Here is a 14,299-nt window from a genome sequence, read left to right on the forward strand (position 1 = left end):
TGCATAAACATAGACATTTAGTCCTGTTCTGGTCAGCAGCTGAGATATCTTCATGGGGCTCGCAGATGTGAAAAAGGGCTTGGAAAATTGTGATGATCTAGAATTGAAGTTAGAGACTAGGCGGAGTGCCCAATGATGGCACTTGACCTCAGTGCAGAGGCAATTTAATCAAGACCCATGACCAAATGTCCATCCAGTAGATGGGCAGTGTTAACAGCAAGGATTCAGAAATGTTTGTGAAACTTTAATAATCCATTTATCACATTTGAGCAATAGAGTATGTAACTATGTATGAGACTGACAAAGAATGTGAGGGACCTCTCTAAAATATAGTTACATTTAGCTTTTAGTTTCTAAAAAACATATGTAGTCTCTTTGAAAAAAATAGTTTTGGTAGTTTTTAAAAAGCATGAGCTTAAATATGTAGGAGATTTATTTTTCACAGTCATATGTAGGTGTTTACCATAGGGCAAAGGTAACAGTTAGTAAGGAAAGAAGGAGAATGAAGTGGTGCCAGGAGAGGTTTAGGTTGGATGTTAGGAAAAAATGTTAGTTTTAGGTAGGATGTTAGGGAAAAAATATTTACTGAAGTTGTGAAGTTTTGGAACAGGCTGCCCAAGGAAGCAGTTAAGTCACGATCCCTGGAGGTTTTCCAAAAACGTGGATGTAGTAGCATGATTTAATGGTAGACTTGGCAGTGCTAGGTTGAACTACAGGGTCTTAGAGGTCTTTTCCAATCTAAGTGATTCTATCATTCTATGAAAGCTTTCAAATGTACTCTTTTCTATCCCACAAACTTAAAACAAAAAGTAAATAATTTTAGAACTTTTTAGCATTTTATTTTTCTTCATGTTACATTGGTAAGTTTTCTGTAATATTTCTAGAACTTTCTCTTTGTTGACAACCAAACCAGTGCAGTTTTGGTTGTGTGTTTTAATACATAGTGACATGAGAATAAATGAGTGTTCTACTATACAACAGGAGACAAATAGTAGAGAAAAAATGATAAAATTCTTAAATGCTTTTTGTATATACCTGAAATCAACATTGATGTCATGTTTGCTCCCTTAGTATAAGAATAAACTCATTAAGTTTGGAACTGGCAGATGAGTAAATCCTGATGATTACCATCTGATAGGAAATGCATGAGAAGAGTAAAAACCATATGGGTATGTCTCTCATATATTTTCTGTTGTGAGGGGAACAGCATAGAAGTTTTGTCCTTATGGCTTAAACAGAAGATGGAGTGTACAAATCCGTTAAAGCTACGTGGGTCCCTACAGGATCCATTAAGGGATGGTGATAAATGCCAATGTATGGCTTCACTGTATCATATTCTATGATTGTTTTGAAGTTGAATAAGCAGGTACTTTCTTAGCAGTAGCAGTCCCATTTTCCCTTGTTCCCTTTTTCTTAATAAGAGAGAACAGGATACAAGTGATATGAAGGGTCAATATTTTGCCATAATTCAGAGGGCAAAAGCCCATGATAGGATAATACAAAAAGAATATTTTATTTAAAAAATATTTAATAGGTGAAATTAGAACATTTGTACAAATGGGTTTTCTTTCTTTCTTTCTTTCTTTCTTTCTTTCTTTCTTTCTTTCTTTCTTTCTTTCTTTCTTTCTTTCTTTCTTTCTTTCTTTCTTTCTTTCTTTCTTTCTTTCTTTCTTTCTTTCTTTCTTTCTTTCTTTCTTTCTTTCTCTGCTTGAGGGTAGGAAGGCTCTGCAGGAGGATCTGGATAGGCTGCAACAATGGGCTGAGGTTGACTGCATGAAGTTCAACAAGGCCAAGTGCTGGGTCCTACACCTGGGGCGCAATAACCCCAAGCAGAGCTACAGACTGGGAGAGGAATGGTTGGAAAGCTGCCAGGCGGAGGAGGGCCTGGGATTCGGCTGAATATGAGCAAGCAGTGTGCTCAGGTGGCCAAGAAGGCCAACAGCATCCTGGCTTGTATAAGAAGCAGTGTGGCCAGCAGGGCTAGGGAAGTGATCATCCCTCTGTACTCGGCTCTGGTGAGGCTGCACCTCGAGTACTGTGTTCAGTTTTGGGCCCCTTGCTACAAGAAGGACATTGAGGTGCTTGAGCGAGTCCAGAGAAGGGCGACGAAGCTGGTGAGGGGCCTGGAGAACAAGTCCTATGAGGAGCGGCTGAGGGAGCTGGGCTTGTTCAGCCTGGAGAAAAGGAGGCTCAGGGGTGACCTTATTGCTCTCTACAGATACCTTAAAGGAGGCTGTAGCGAGGTGGGGGTTGGTCTGTTCTCCCACGTGCCTGGTGACAGGACAAGGGGGAATGGGCTTAAGTTGAGCCAGGGGAGTTTTAGGTTGGATGTTAGGAAGAACTTCTTTACCGAAAGGGTTGTTAGGCATTGGAACGGACTGTCCAGGGAAGTGGTGGAGTCACCATCCCTGGAGGTCTTTAAAAGACATTTAGATGTAGAGCTTAGGGATATGGTTTAGTGGAGGACTGTTAGTATTAGGTCAGAGGTTGGACTCAATGATCTTGAGGTCTCTTCCAACCTAGAAATTCTGTGATTCTTTCTCTCTCTCTCTCTTTCTCTCTTTCTCTCTTTCTCTCTTTCTCTCTTTCTCTCTTTCTCTCTTTCTCTCTTTCTCTCCCTCTCATTCTCTCTTTCTCTTTCTTTTCATACCGCTGGCAAAAAAACACATTCATTTTCTCCTTGACACATAAGAAGAGGTTAAGTATGTTTGTCCTTAAATCTTGAAGTAGCTGACCACTCATGACATAGAGTTTCATTACATTCTGTTGACAGATTTTTTCAGTCCCTGTGAATAAGCTTAGCAAATAGAAAAAGAACATCAGAAAAGTACAGTGGACCAGATTCTTACACCTCCATAAAGTATGTGATCAGGAGTTATTCAGTGTTGAGGGGCAACTGCATGGTTTTTACAATGCATTAGAAATGTTTTCCCATGGAATTAGTGCAGATCAACAATGTGCTATAAATGCACTCCTTAGTCTATCTTTAACTTTCCTATATATCAAAACCCTAGTCTGAGTTCAGTGGTATAACTTTTTGCACTGAGATTAGAAGCAGAAATTAGGGTTATTTGACCATACACACATCTGTTTTTACATTGCTTTCTCTGCTTTTCCAGAAGGATATAAGAGTTGAATGATTTATGCCATTTTTGATAATCTGTTTTCTTTTCATCTGTCCTTCCTAAACTTATTATAAGCCTCAGTTTAGTGCCATGAGGGAAAATCTCGGAAGAGGCTCTTCATTTTTATTTGCTTTAGTAGTTGAGATTGAGCAGTTTCTATTAATACTACCGTTATTATTTCTGTTGATATTGGTACTTTGCCCAATATCTTTGGAATATGAACTATTAAAGCCTGCAAAGAAGCACCCTCAGCACTGCCAACCAATCTTAGACACAAATCATATTAAAATGTAATAATGTTTTATCCCCATACTGAACTTTCTTTTAATTATTAGTAGTTGATTCCTTACAGGTTTTGGAATATTCACTACCCTGCCATTTTCTCTGTCCAGAATGATGTTTCCTTGAAGGAATCTCAATAATTTTACCATATTACTGATTTAGTCATAGGTACTTCATAAGAAGTAGTATTGCATAGGAGTTGTAGGTGAAGGCATGTCACACTGGCTTGATTACTTTTTCTTTATGGTACTTTTAAGACGTTGTATGATCACTGGCTGAAGAAAGAATTTAAGTATTAGCTCTTAAATTGCCGAGGAGTATGTCTGGAAAGAAAAGTAAGGGTGTACTTGTATTGGAGTAGGTCTGTCTATTCTATGTTGAATATACCACAGCTAAAAAGAACAGTATAGAATAGACAGCATGGGAAGAGCAATGAATGTCCTAAATGTTCTGGTAGTCCTCATTAGTGAGATAACTGCAATGAAATGACTAATTTAATTAAACAAGACAGGAAGAAGCAGCAGCTTTCAGTATGTGAGCTTCATGCTGGTAGATTTTCTTGCAATCCATAGCAAAACCTTTGCCTTCTTAGTGAAGATGATTTTGAATTCTGCTTCCACATATCTTTTGGATAAAGAAAGAGTAGGAATGGGAGACAGGATTTGGCTGGACTCTGTGTAAGTCAGGCTGCACAGAGAATTGTTGACAGTGCTGGTCAACATTGTCACTGACAAGAGATAGTTGATGTGCTATTCAGCATCTCTTATGATGTGTGAGTATATATGTGTAATCCTTTTCTTCACCTGTAGGAGAGTCTGAGCCCTTGTACATTTTACTGAGATTAAAAGGTGGATTACTGTTTGACTGATCTTTTCCAGTTAGGCCTCCAACTTCTGTAGCCAACTGACTTGACTGTCAAGTGGCGTCATCTGGGTGATTGTTAGTTATTCTACTGTATTGTTTTTATATTGTATTTAGCATTTAGGTACAATATGAGAAACTGCTGGCAATTTGTTACTAATGGATCTAAAGATAATCTAGTACAAATGTTCTCTACGGTCTTTTTGATTAGCTGCTCTTAACCAGCATTCATCTTCAGATAGATGACTAACTCAGTGTTGTATATAATTCCTCTTTAGAACAGCTTTGTCTGCTCAGGTATGATTTTCTCTTATGTCCTTCATTAAACCAACAGCATCTTAATGGAATAATAACTGCATTTTCAGTAACACACTTTTACTGAGAATATGTATGCTAAATAAAAAACTGTGCACTGGAGGAGTAATAAAGTGGTGACTTCTGCCTACTCAGTTACCACCTGATTTTTCCCCTACTTTAATTTCTGTTCCTTCTGCTCTATTTCATGACAAATAATGTATTTTCTATAAGTTTCATCATTCTGCCACCCACTTACCCACCCTCTCTTTCACAACTTTAAAAAAAGAAAAATACATGGTTTACAGCTGATTTGCTTTGCAATTACATTGCACTGAGTTTTTCAAATGTTATATGATAACATTCAGATAGCATTGGGATGTTGAATACAGAGATGCTTCTGTAGTTATTCTCCAAGCAGTATTTTCTTTACTTTCTGTGACATTTAAAGCAAAAAATGCTGGTCTTTGCTTTGGACTACATTTTTATTCTTTATGAAAAGTAAATATGCTTAAGCTTTTATTTCTATTTAATGTTTCTGAAAATATTAATGCTCAATTTTGCTTTTCTGTAGGCTTCTGTACCTTTCATTATCAGTTTTCCTCAACTGATACATGAATTTTTCACAGTGAGTCACATTTTGGAATGAGTCATGTGCATATAAACACAATCCTTGATTCAGGGAGACACATAAGCCTGTCATTAACATGAGAAATCCCATTAACTTAATTGGAACTATTCATGTGCTTAATGCTTAAGACTCAAAAAAAGTTGCCAAATTCACGCATTTTTGCATAGCCTACATTTGTGTATGCCATTTCTACATACCAACTTTGGTCAAACCTCCTATGCCTGTGGGATTGGAAGGCATCCCTAGAAATGCATTTCTGTTGCATAGAGTGTCATTGCAGACTATATGGTTTGATAAATTGAATTCCCCCTGGGGTTTTATCCTTCAAAGTGATAAGTTCTTTTTCCGTGGCCAAGCAAAGCTCTTGAAGTGCTTTGATATTAGGTAATATCAAATCAGTTATTCTCAGTTAATGCCAAGTATCAATACCAAGCATCAATAGCAATCAATGCCAAATACTTGGTATTGATACTTGGTATTAACTGTGCAGATAGTATTATTTATAAGTATTAGGTACATGCTCAAAGTCAGGCAAGCGCTTAAAAGACAGTTTCAGTTTGTTTTACCTAACGTTGGGAGGAAGAAATTAGTTTGGAAAGAAATTCAGTCCTGTCCCACAGGACAGGGTGGAGGAGATGGAGGATTAGGATGCAGTAGATAAGATGTGAAAGTGCCTGTATGTTCATGTGTTAAAGACAATTAGTTTAATCCATAGATTAAACAATATATAGATTAGTTTAATCCATACATTAAGCAAGTATCTCAAATGAAAGATTTAGCTTTTAAGCAGTTCAAACTAGTTTAAAAGAATGATGTTTTAAATTCATTTATGAATCAGAACATGCATATTGCAGCTTCAAGTAGCTAATACTTTGGCAATTAATTTTCCACTGAAAAACAAATGCAGTATATGCTTCCAAAGACACCAAAAAAAAAAAAAAAAAAAAAAAAAAGATTCTATAGTCTCTATATACTGCATTATTCTTAAATCATAGCTGCTTACTATAGCTAAAATATAGTTTCTAAAAGCATTTGGTGTTCCATTCTCTGCATTTTGTCAGTTTACTGAATTCTTGAATTTTCTGCCATTTGAAAATCTTAATCTACTTTGAACTGAATGTGGTAATCTTCATATGATTCTTCATCTATACTTACATTGCAACCTATATGTATATTACAACATTCACTTCAGAAGCTTTCACCTCTAGTGAAAAATCAATTAGCCAAGATCGACCTTTTTATTAGCCTATAAACAATGCTGAATAGAGGGGAAGGAACACTTCTCTTGAATGATTAATTTCTTGGATGCTCATAATGATAGGTATCAATAGCACTTTCTTACTGAGCAGCAGTAACTGCATAATAGTAACATTTATGTACTTTTCAGCTAATATGTGGATTAATCTTGTTTGTCCAAAGTTATATTTTACTATTGTTATGTATAGTAAATGACTGAATCAACTGACCTTCTGGTGACTTCCAGTTACAATAATTTCTTTCCAGGTTCAGACATGATTGTGCTTGAGTTCAAGGCAGTTGACAAACTTCAGACAAAGTTTAGCTTTACAGAACTGCAAGCAGAAAAAATAGTCATGTACTGCTTGGCTGATGTGCAGTGTTGCAGTGGTCAAGATTCTCCCTTCAAGGACTGCTAAAGCTTTTTCTTTCACAGCACTTAGTCTCATATAACACTGGATAGGGTCAAAGAATATCTCATGTTGATTCCTGATGTAGCTCAGCATCTCTGCAAACTTGCCTCTGTGATTTTGATATAGCCAGGAAATGAAGACCACAAACTTAGCAACTGTCTTTGAAGTTTGAGAAACTTGGGAGATGCTCAGCATCTCACTGGGATGGTGGAAGAGGCAGATACAGTACAGTTCTCCAGCATTCAGCTGCCTTAAGTACAAGACCATCCTTCTCCTGGCATCCCCTTGCTAAATACAGGAAGTGAAATCAAACTCTAACCACACTAAGATGAAAGAAACATAAAATAGAAACATATTAGTGAAAGAATGGCTGCAGATTTGCAGTGCAAGGTGGAAGACAAGATAATGAGGATAACAAATAGAAAAACACCAAGCAGGGTACCTTGGGGAATGTGAGAAAGGTGTGCCCAGGCTACCAAAACATTTCACCATTCTTCTGTCTGCAAGACATAGTGTGATGTGTAAATGAAGCTTCCCTCTGCTGGAGCTTTACTGAATCCCAGAAGGGTACATTTGGTTAATGCAGGGATCCTGCTGTGGAAAAAATAGTTATTGACGGTGTTATATTTCATTCCCAAATGCTTCTGTTTTCCCTTCCACAACCAGCAAGCTATTCCCTGGTCATGGACTGGGCTTCAGCAAGTGAGCATGGGGAGCCTTCTGGCCATGGGAGCAGTAGCAACAGAGCACCCTCCTCAACCCAATTTATAATGGACAGGTTCCCTCTTTATGAGTTCCTCACTCAGTATAACAAATTTAGCTCATTAGAAAATGAACTGCAGTATTTTCATTTTCATTTCACAACATTACTACATAACCTTTGGGCCAGATGAAGGAGAGGCAGAAGCATGCCTCTGTCTCACAATGGTTAGGATCATAGGAAATATTTGCATGGTCCTATGCTGTCAAGTCACTTCTTCCAAAGAAAACTGCCATTGTAGTAATTGTTCCAGACTAAGTGGTAGCATTTAGATTACCAACTGTCTGTTTGCTTTCTGCCTTCTATAAAGCTGAAAGGGATTGCCTTCCAGAAGAAGAGTTGATTTTGTCCTTGATGCTCCATTTCAAAGAGGGTATTTTTCTTACTATGCAATATGCTGCAAAATAAACAAAATGATAACATTACTGTCTATGGTGCAATACCAAATGGTATGTCCTGTTATTTCATATCCCTAACTGTTTTGCTGATGCTGTGCAGTTCTGGTGGATACTGGCAGGAAGGGTATTTGCAGTACCACAACAGCCAGATGATAGTTATGCTGAAACAGAGATACAACAGGTAAAGAAAGCTTTTGATGTTTGGTTTTAGACACCACAGGAAAGTCTCCTCTCTATTCTGAAACCAGGGGATTTAATCACATTTGCCTACCACTGACTGGTACAAATTTTAAGGTAGAAAGCAGTCCAGTTTTCATTAAAAACTAAAAAACTAAAAATCTTAAAACAAAACAAAACAAAAAACAGGGAAGAAAAGGAAGATGAGAGGTTTCATGAGATTTAACTGTATTCATAGGAAAGACTTGTCTAGTTAATAAGGTATTATAGTACAGAGGCAATTGTCATCTGTAAAAAGGCCAAAATTTTATGTGTATTTTATACATGGCATAAAGCTTTTTAAGCTGTGAACGTGGTAGTTTTAAGTAATAGTTAAGACTTAAGGTGCTCGCTTTTTCTTTTTGTGTTCACTTTTAAGGATGGAATTTTTTAAGTCTGTTTTTATTTATATATTTTATTATTATTATTGTTTTCCATCTGTACTCACTATCCTGTCTGTTGCTAAATATTAGCTTGTTCTCTTAGATCAGGAGGGAGGTGTCAGGTTATTGTGACAGTCAAGCTGATGTACACAAACCTACTGGAAGAACAAATAGCTGTTTTACAGAATAAAATATCCTTCAGTGTAAAGTTTCCTGCTGGGAAAATTCTGCCATTTATGTAGATGGAGACATCAGGAGGAAGACTTCCATGCCTAAATTTTCAAAGACATTACCTAAATACTCATCAGATACGAGAATTAGAGGTGATGTGTCAGACCCAGTGAAGTCTGAGGAAAACTTGCCTCTAATTGTAGATCTTACTACTCTCTTACTGCTGTATTCTTATACTTTCTCTTTTATATACACAGAAAATTAACTTACTTTATTATTCTGTTTATTTTATTAACAGTAGTCTGCTACTGCTTTAAGCAATTTTAATACTTATTTCAGAGTTCTAATACAAATATAGCTGTCTTTTATTAAATGTTTTATTCTGTATCAATCTTGTGGTTCTCTATCAATTACTTCTTTTTACATATGATATCTAATATCTTTTAAGATTTTCTATCTGTTCTCTTTGAGGATATGTGATACTTATATTCATGCATCTTGTAGTTTGCAGAGCTGGCTTTTTGGAAGCTTGGTATTACAGGTTATGTTGACTTCACCATTTCATAATGTCAAATTCAGTTAATTGAGCACCTATCATCTAAGTGGCATTTTCTAGCTACATTTTCTGTTTCTTTTCCAAGTCAGAACAGGTATTATAAAAGGTTTGTAATTATGTCTGTTTTTCTTCAGGTGACAGAAATCTCTTTCTCTCTATTTCTTTCTTTCTTCTTCTTTTTTTTTTTTTTTTCTTTCTTCTGAGAAGTGGGCATAAATAACCTCAATTTCACTAAACCTCTCCCCACAGGGCTATTTCAAGGCTTCCCAGCAGCACACACAAAATTAGATTTTCATGTCCAAAGGATCTCTGAGGAGGCAAAATTAAATTTACAACATAACAGAAAAACGAGGGAGTACTGAGAAAGGAATGAAGGCTGGGAGAGGATAGGAGAAAACTGGGTGGTCTGGATTGGGGGTTTTATGGGCTTGTGTGAGGTCTGTGGATGGATTATAGATCTTTCTGTATCTCATATGCCTCTCCCAGGTGTCTCTGTCTGCCTAGTGTATGCAAACCCAGTCTATCACATTTGGGGGACTTCTGACTCCCCTTTCTCTCATGCAGCCATTAACTCCTTCCCTTCTTTGCAAATGCAGCTGTCCTTTCTTGCAGCAACTCCTACCAAGCCCTTTTTGCCTGTTGTTTGGGAAGCATGGAGCTTCTAGCAGCAGGGATGAGTGAGAAAGCTGGTAGTGGTAACTGTTTCTTGGGCCTTCATTGGGCCTTAGGATTTGTCCTAATCTTTTCTTTTTAGTGGTTTACCTGTAGCAGAAATCTGGGGGAGGAAGAAGACAGAAAGCAGTCATTCAGTATACAAAGAGCCATCCTACTCTTCAGTTCTCTTTAAATTAGCTGGTATCACGTCATAAACTGGATTGTCTCATGGCATCAGAGTACTAGTCAACGTATTCCAAACATCTCTAAGGAATTTTGACATCTTCTGCTTTTATTATTATTTTTGATGCCCAGGAGATTTGACTACATAATATTTCTTATCCATATTGACAGCATTAATTTCAATTTCTGTGATCTCCATTCTTTCTCTATATACATGGCATCAATGTAAATAATACAATTGTCACTCATTCTGCTTGTTTACTTTTTGTTGCTCAATAATATTTTTGCTATAATGATTTTCTACTCTGTTTCTGTAATAGCTAAAAACTCATATGTTCTCCCTTGAATGATTCAAATGTATTGAATTTCATTATTCATCCTCCTTTGATGGAGTTAAGAAATATCTCTGATTTTGTGCCTATTTTTTGCCTTTGGAAAGTGAATTGAGTATAATATTTTTCTGTGTCCATTGTCTTTATCCACTTATATTGGCTTTTAAGATGTGTGTTACAGGCTTTCCTGTACCTAGCACTGCTGCAGTTCTTTGCTTTTTGCTCCAGGGGGCAAGAAGCACTTTATTCTGTGATCCAGCAATTCTGAGATCTAAAATACAAACATAGGGCAAACACCATGGAAGATGGCATCATAAATAGATGGGAAAGACTCATAGTCTGCTTCCTTTGTCTATGCAAATGCAGAGCAGTAATAGTCCTTCACAACCGACACTGTGCAGAGTTAACCCAATCCTTTTAATAGTCCCTGTAAGAATACTGGTTGCTACGGCAACACATTCTGTGGTACCACTTGACTGTCAAAATAACCTCATAAAATATCATGCTAAGAATGGTTTAAAAATTGACTTTTAAAATAAGAAGTAAATAAATCCACCTAACTTTAGAAGATATGGCTAGATTCAAGAAGTCTGCAGCAAGGGAACAACCATTTCCTAAGTGAGGGGAATCAGACTAGTGGAGATGGATGTGTCGTGTTTCTCATCCATGGTGAGTGAGCTGGCATAGAATTTAGAAATATTTATTCTGCTTAAGGTAATGGAATACCGACCACATATGCGTATAAGATGCTAGCACAGGAGTCAAAGGTTAAACGGCCCTCAGAGGTTATACAGTTTGATAGTATTTGCTTTTGCAGTGCCTTTGCTTTGCTTACTCATATCCTTCAGCTTGTATTCATCTTCAGAACTGCTGTTTCTGCTCTTTCTTTCCCCCCTACATTTCTTTCACCTCTACATGCCCTTTCTTGCAGCATACTCCACATATTTCTATATTCTATTGGCTAAAATAATCTGCAGTTAAGTGGTGTTTTTTTTTTTTTTTTTTTTTTTTTTTAATTAATTAATTAATTAATTAATTTTTACATATGGGCCTCATAACAATGCTTTAGAGCCTATGTTACCACAACATTAATAGATGTGGTCAGCCATTGTCTCAAACAGCATTATGATGGTCAGTCATAATGTTGTTTAAGCCACTTCTGAAAGCTTGTTTAAGATAAGCACACATTCTTAGAGATAGAAGTTGGCATCTGAGTATCACGTAGGCTGTACAAACAAATGTCAAGCAGACTGGAACAGCTATTGCAAATTCCAATTTATATATAGACAAAATAATTATCTATGGCATACATGTAAAATTCAGTTGTTAGTAAAACTTGAATTTTTTTATTGTCATGACTTTTTAACATGAGATTTACAAAATCATTTGTAACTGATTTAACTCTCCTCCTTTTTCTCCTGAAATCAACAGCAGTTGCTATTGCGATTCATTTAGTTGGAGTGAACTATCCTGTGTAGCAAAATAACATAAATAAATGGGAAGTGTCCACTTTTTCTGCTTCTGGCTGTCATTAGAAAGATAGAATACCAGTTTAAGCAAAAGCTAGCATTATTCCTTTTTAACTGAGGCCAATATAGAGACATTAATACTCACAACTTAATAGCATTTTCCAGTACCTTTCAGCCCTTCTAGTCAGTGAAAAAATACATTTAAAAAAATATATATTTTTGCCAACATAATAAGCTAATGTGTCTGCTATGGGTAAATGTCAGAAAAAAAAAAAAAAAAAAAAAGAAACCTCATTACTTTGACTTTTTTTTTTTTCCCCCCCCTAAAAAAAACTTGGACTTATCCAGGCAATGTTTTTGTCTTCTGAACACAACAGATGACTGTTGAAGCAAAATCCTCTCAGCTATTATTTCCTTCTAGCAGATAGTTGTGTTTTTTTTTTTTGTTTTGTTTTGTTTTTGTTTTTGTTTTTTTAATTTTTATTCTCTCCAGGCTGTCCTCAACTTAATTTTAATTTAAAATGAAGTAGAAATTGCCAATTACCTGATAATGAAGAAAATAAATACACATTTTTAATGTATATTAGTATATTCACTCATATTTAAAGTATAATTGCAGGTAGCTCAACACAAACCTTCTTGAGAAAGTGTGATTTTCATACAACAGAATAATGATTGAGTAATTGCTATGTATTAAAATAGGAGGTTATCTTTTGAAATTTATAAATGGGAATCTTTTAAGCTCATTTCATTAAGTAAAATGGTTCTTTGCAATGTATCACTATGTTTAATTTGAAAGTACTGTTTCTTTATGTACAGAGGCCTGCTTCAACATGTTTATCAACAAGAGAGGAAGAAGAAGATGATGTAGGTGAAAACACTTGTGGTCCTTCGGGTATATGGGAAGCACTGACACCTTGTAATGGATGCAGAAACCTTGGATTTCCGATGCTTGCACAGGTATATGTTTACCTTTTCATCCTAAAGCTTAATAACTATAGAATAACTGCTTAATCTCTTCTGTGTCTTATCTCTTACAGTCATTTATAGATTTGCTTTGTTCACTTCAAAATTGTTGCCTTCAGTCTTCATTTTAACGTTAAAATCCAGTTTCAAAATGAAATGTTGAGTTTCAATTTTCCTGTTTTAACACTTATACAGCTGAGTTTAATATTGATACAGTTTGATGTTTATTACTCTCATTTTAGACAGTTTTTATGTTGTATAGCTTTCTCTTATGATTCAATTGGGAAAGACATTTTGCAGTCCACAGTTTCCTTTGGGATAAACACTCTATTTTTGACCAGTTTCTAATTAATATAACGATATCTCAGCTACTTTCTTTATATAATTAATTAAGATCATCATACATAGCTCTACTGATGTAAGAATATAGCCTAAGTCTTCTCTTTGAAGATTATGTAAGTTAAAAAAAAAAAAAAAAAAGTCTTCTAACATTTTTGAATGCTCATGATATTACAGAGGAGAATAAATAAAAATGGGCAATATACTTGGGTCTAAGTCTCAACAGCTCAGAGTAGACCAGTTTGCAGTATCCACCAATGCATGCCAGTGGCTGTGTCCTAAAAAAACAGTATTATACTGCTACAGAACAGGATGATTCGTATGGCTGCTTCTGGGTCTCCCTTGTTCTCTCCCTCTGCTATAGTTTAGCTCTCTAATTTCTGTTACATCTTTCTTGAGCTTTTCTTGTAGCATTGAATGGAGGCCTGCCAAACTTCTGTTTAGAAATGTCTGTTTTTTCAGTTGCATCCTTACTTGGCACTACATTTAAAGAACTTTGTCAGATTCTTGTGTACCAGATTGGAATTACATATCCTGTCTCACCATACTTTATACACTGTTGCTTTCATACCATGACTGTACGTTTTATTCCCCTTAGTCTCATGAGACTTGCACCTGTTTGAAGTCAATGCTAAAGCTTCCACTGCAGTCAATGGAAACAGGATATGACAACTAATGTACTTGAATAACAATGAGCACTGCCCTATCTTTTTATAAGCAGTTTTTGTACTCCTTTCCATTTTCAGTAGCTGTTTTCTACTTCAAACTATCTGTCATCTTAGACATTTGGCAAGGTACAGAGCTACTGGAGTTATCCTGGTTAACAATAGGAGCCCAGTAATTACTAGCTCCTTATTTTGAAGAATTTGTTTCAAAAATATTTCTTAAATTAAACTTTTATTCTCTAAGTGTGTATTAGATATGTTATAATTACTGTTAAACTTTCTATTATGAACATATGTGCCATTTTGGAGTGATTTCCTGATTTTAAAGAACATTTTGTTTTCCTAGCTTCTTTTATATATTTATT

At 36.0% G+C, this 14,299-nt stretch overlaps 1 protein-coding gene across 1 annotated transcript in view; it reads left to right on the plus strand.

Moving 5' to 3' along the window:
• The window catches only part of ANKS1B (ankyrin repeat and sterile alpha motif domain containing 1B), a 433,323-nt gene that overhangs the window by 94,701 nt on the left and 324,323 nt on the right, over positions 1 to 14,299 (plus strand). The window contains exon 9 of the mRNA XM_032196110.1: positions 12,784 to 12,924. Coding sequence (XP_032052001.1) covers positions 12,784 to 12,924 — 141 coding nt within the window. The remainder of the gene's footprint in view (positions 1 to 12,783; positions 12,925 to 14,299) is intronic.

Source organism: Aythya fuligula, chromosome 1 (assembly GCF_009819795.1).
Source record: "Aythya fuligula isolate bAytFul2 chromosome 1, bAytFul2.pri, whole genome shotgun sequence".
NCBI classification, from domain to species: Eukaryota; Metazoa; Chordata; class Aves; order Anseriformes; family Anatidae; genus Aythya; species Aythya fuligula.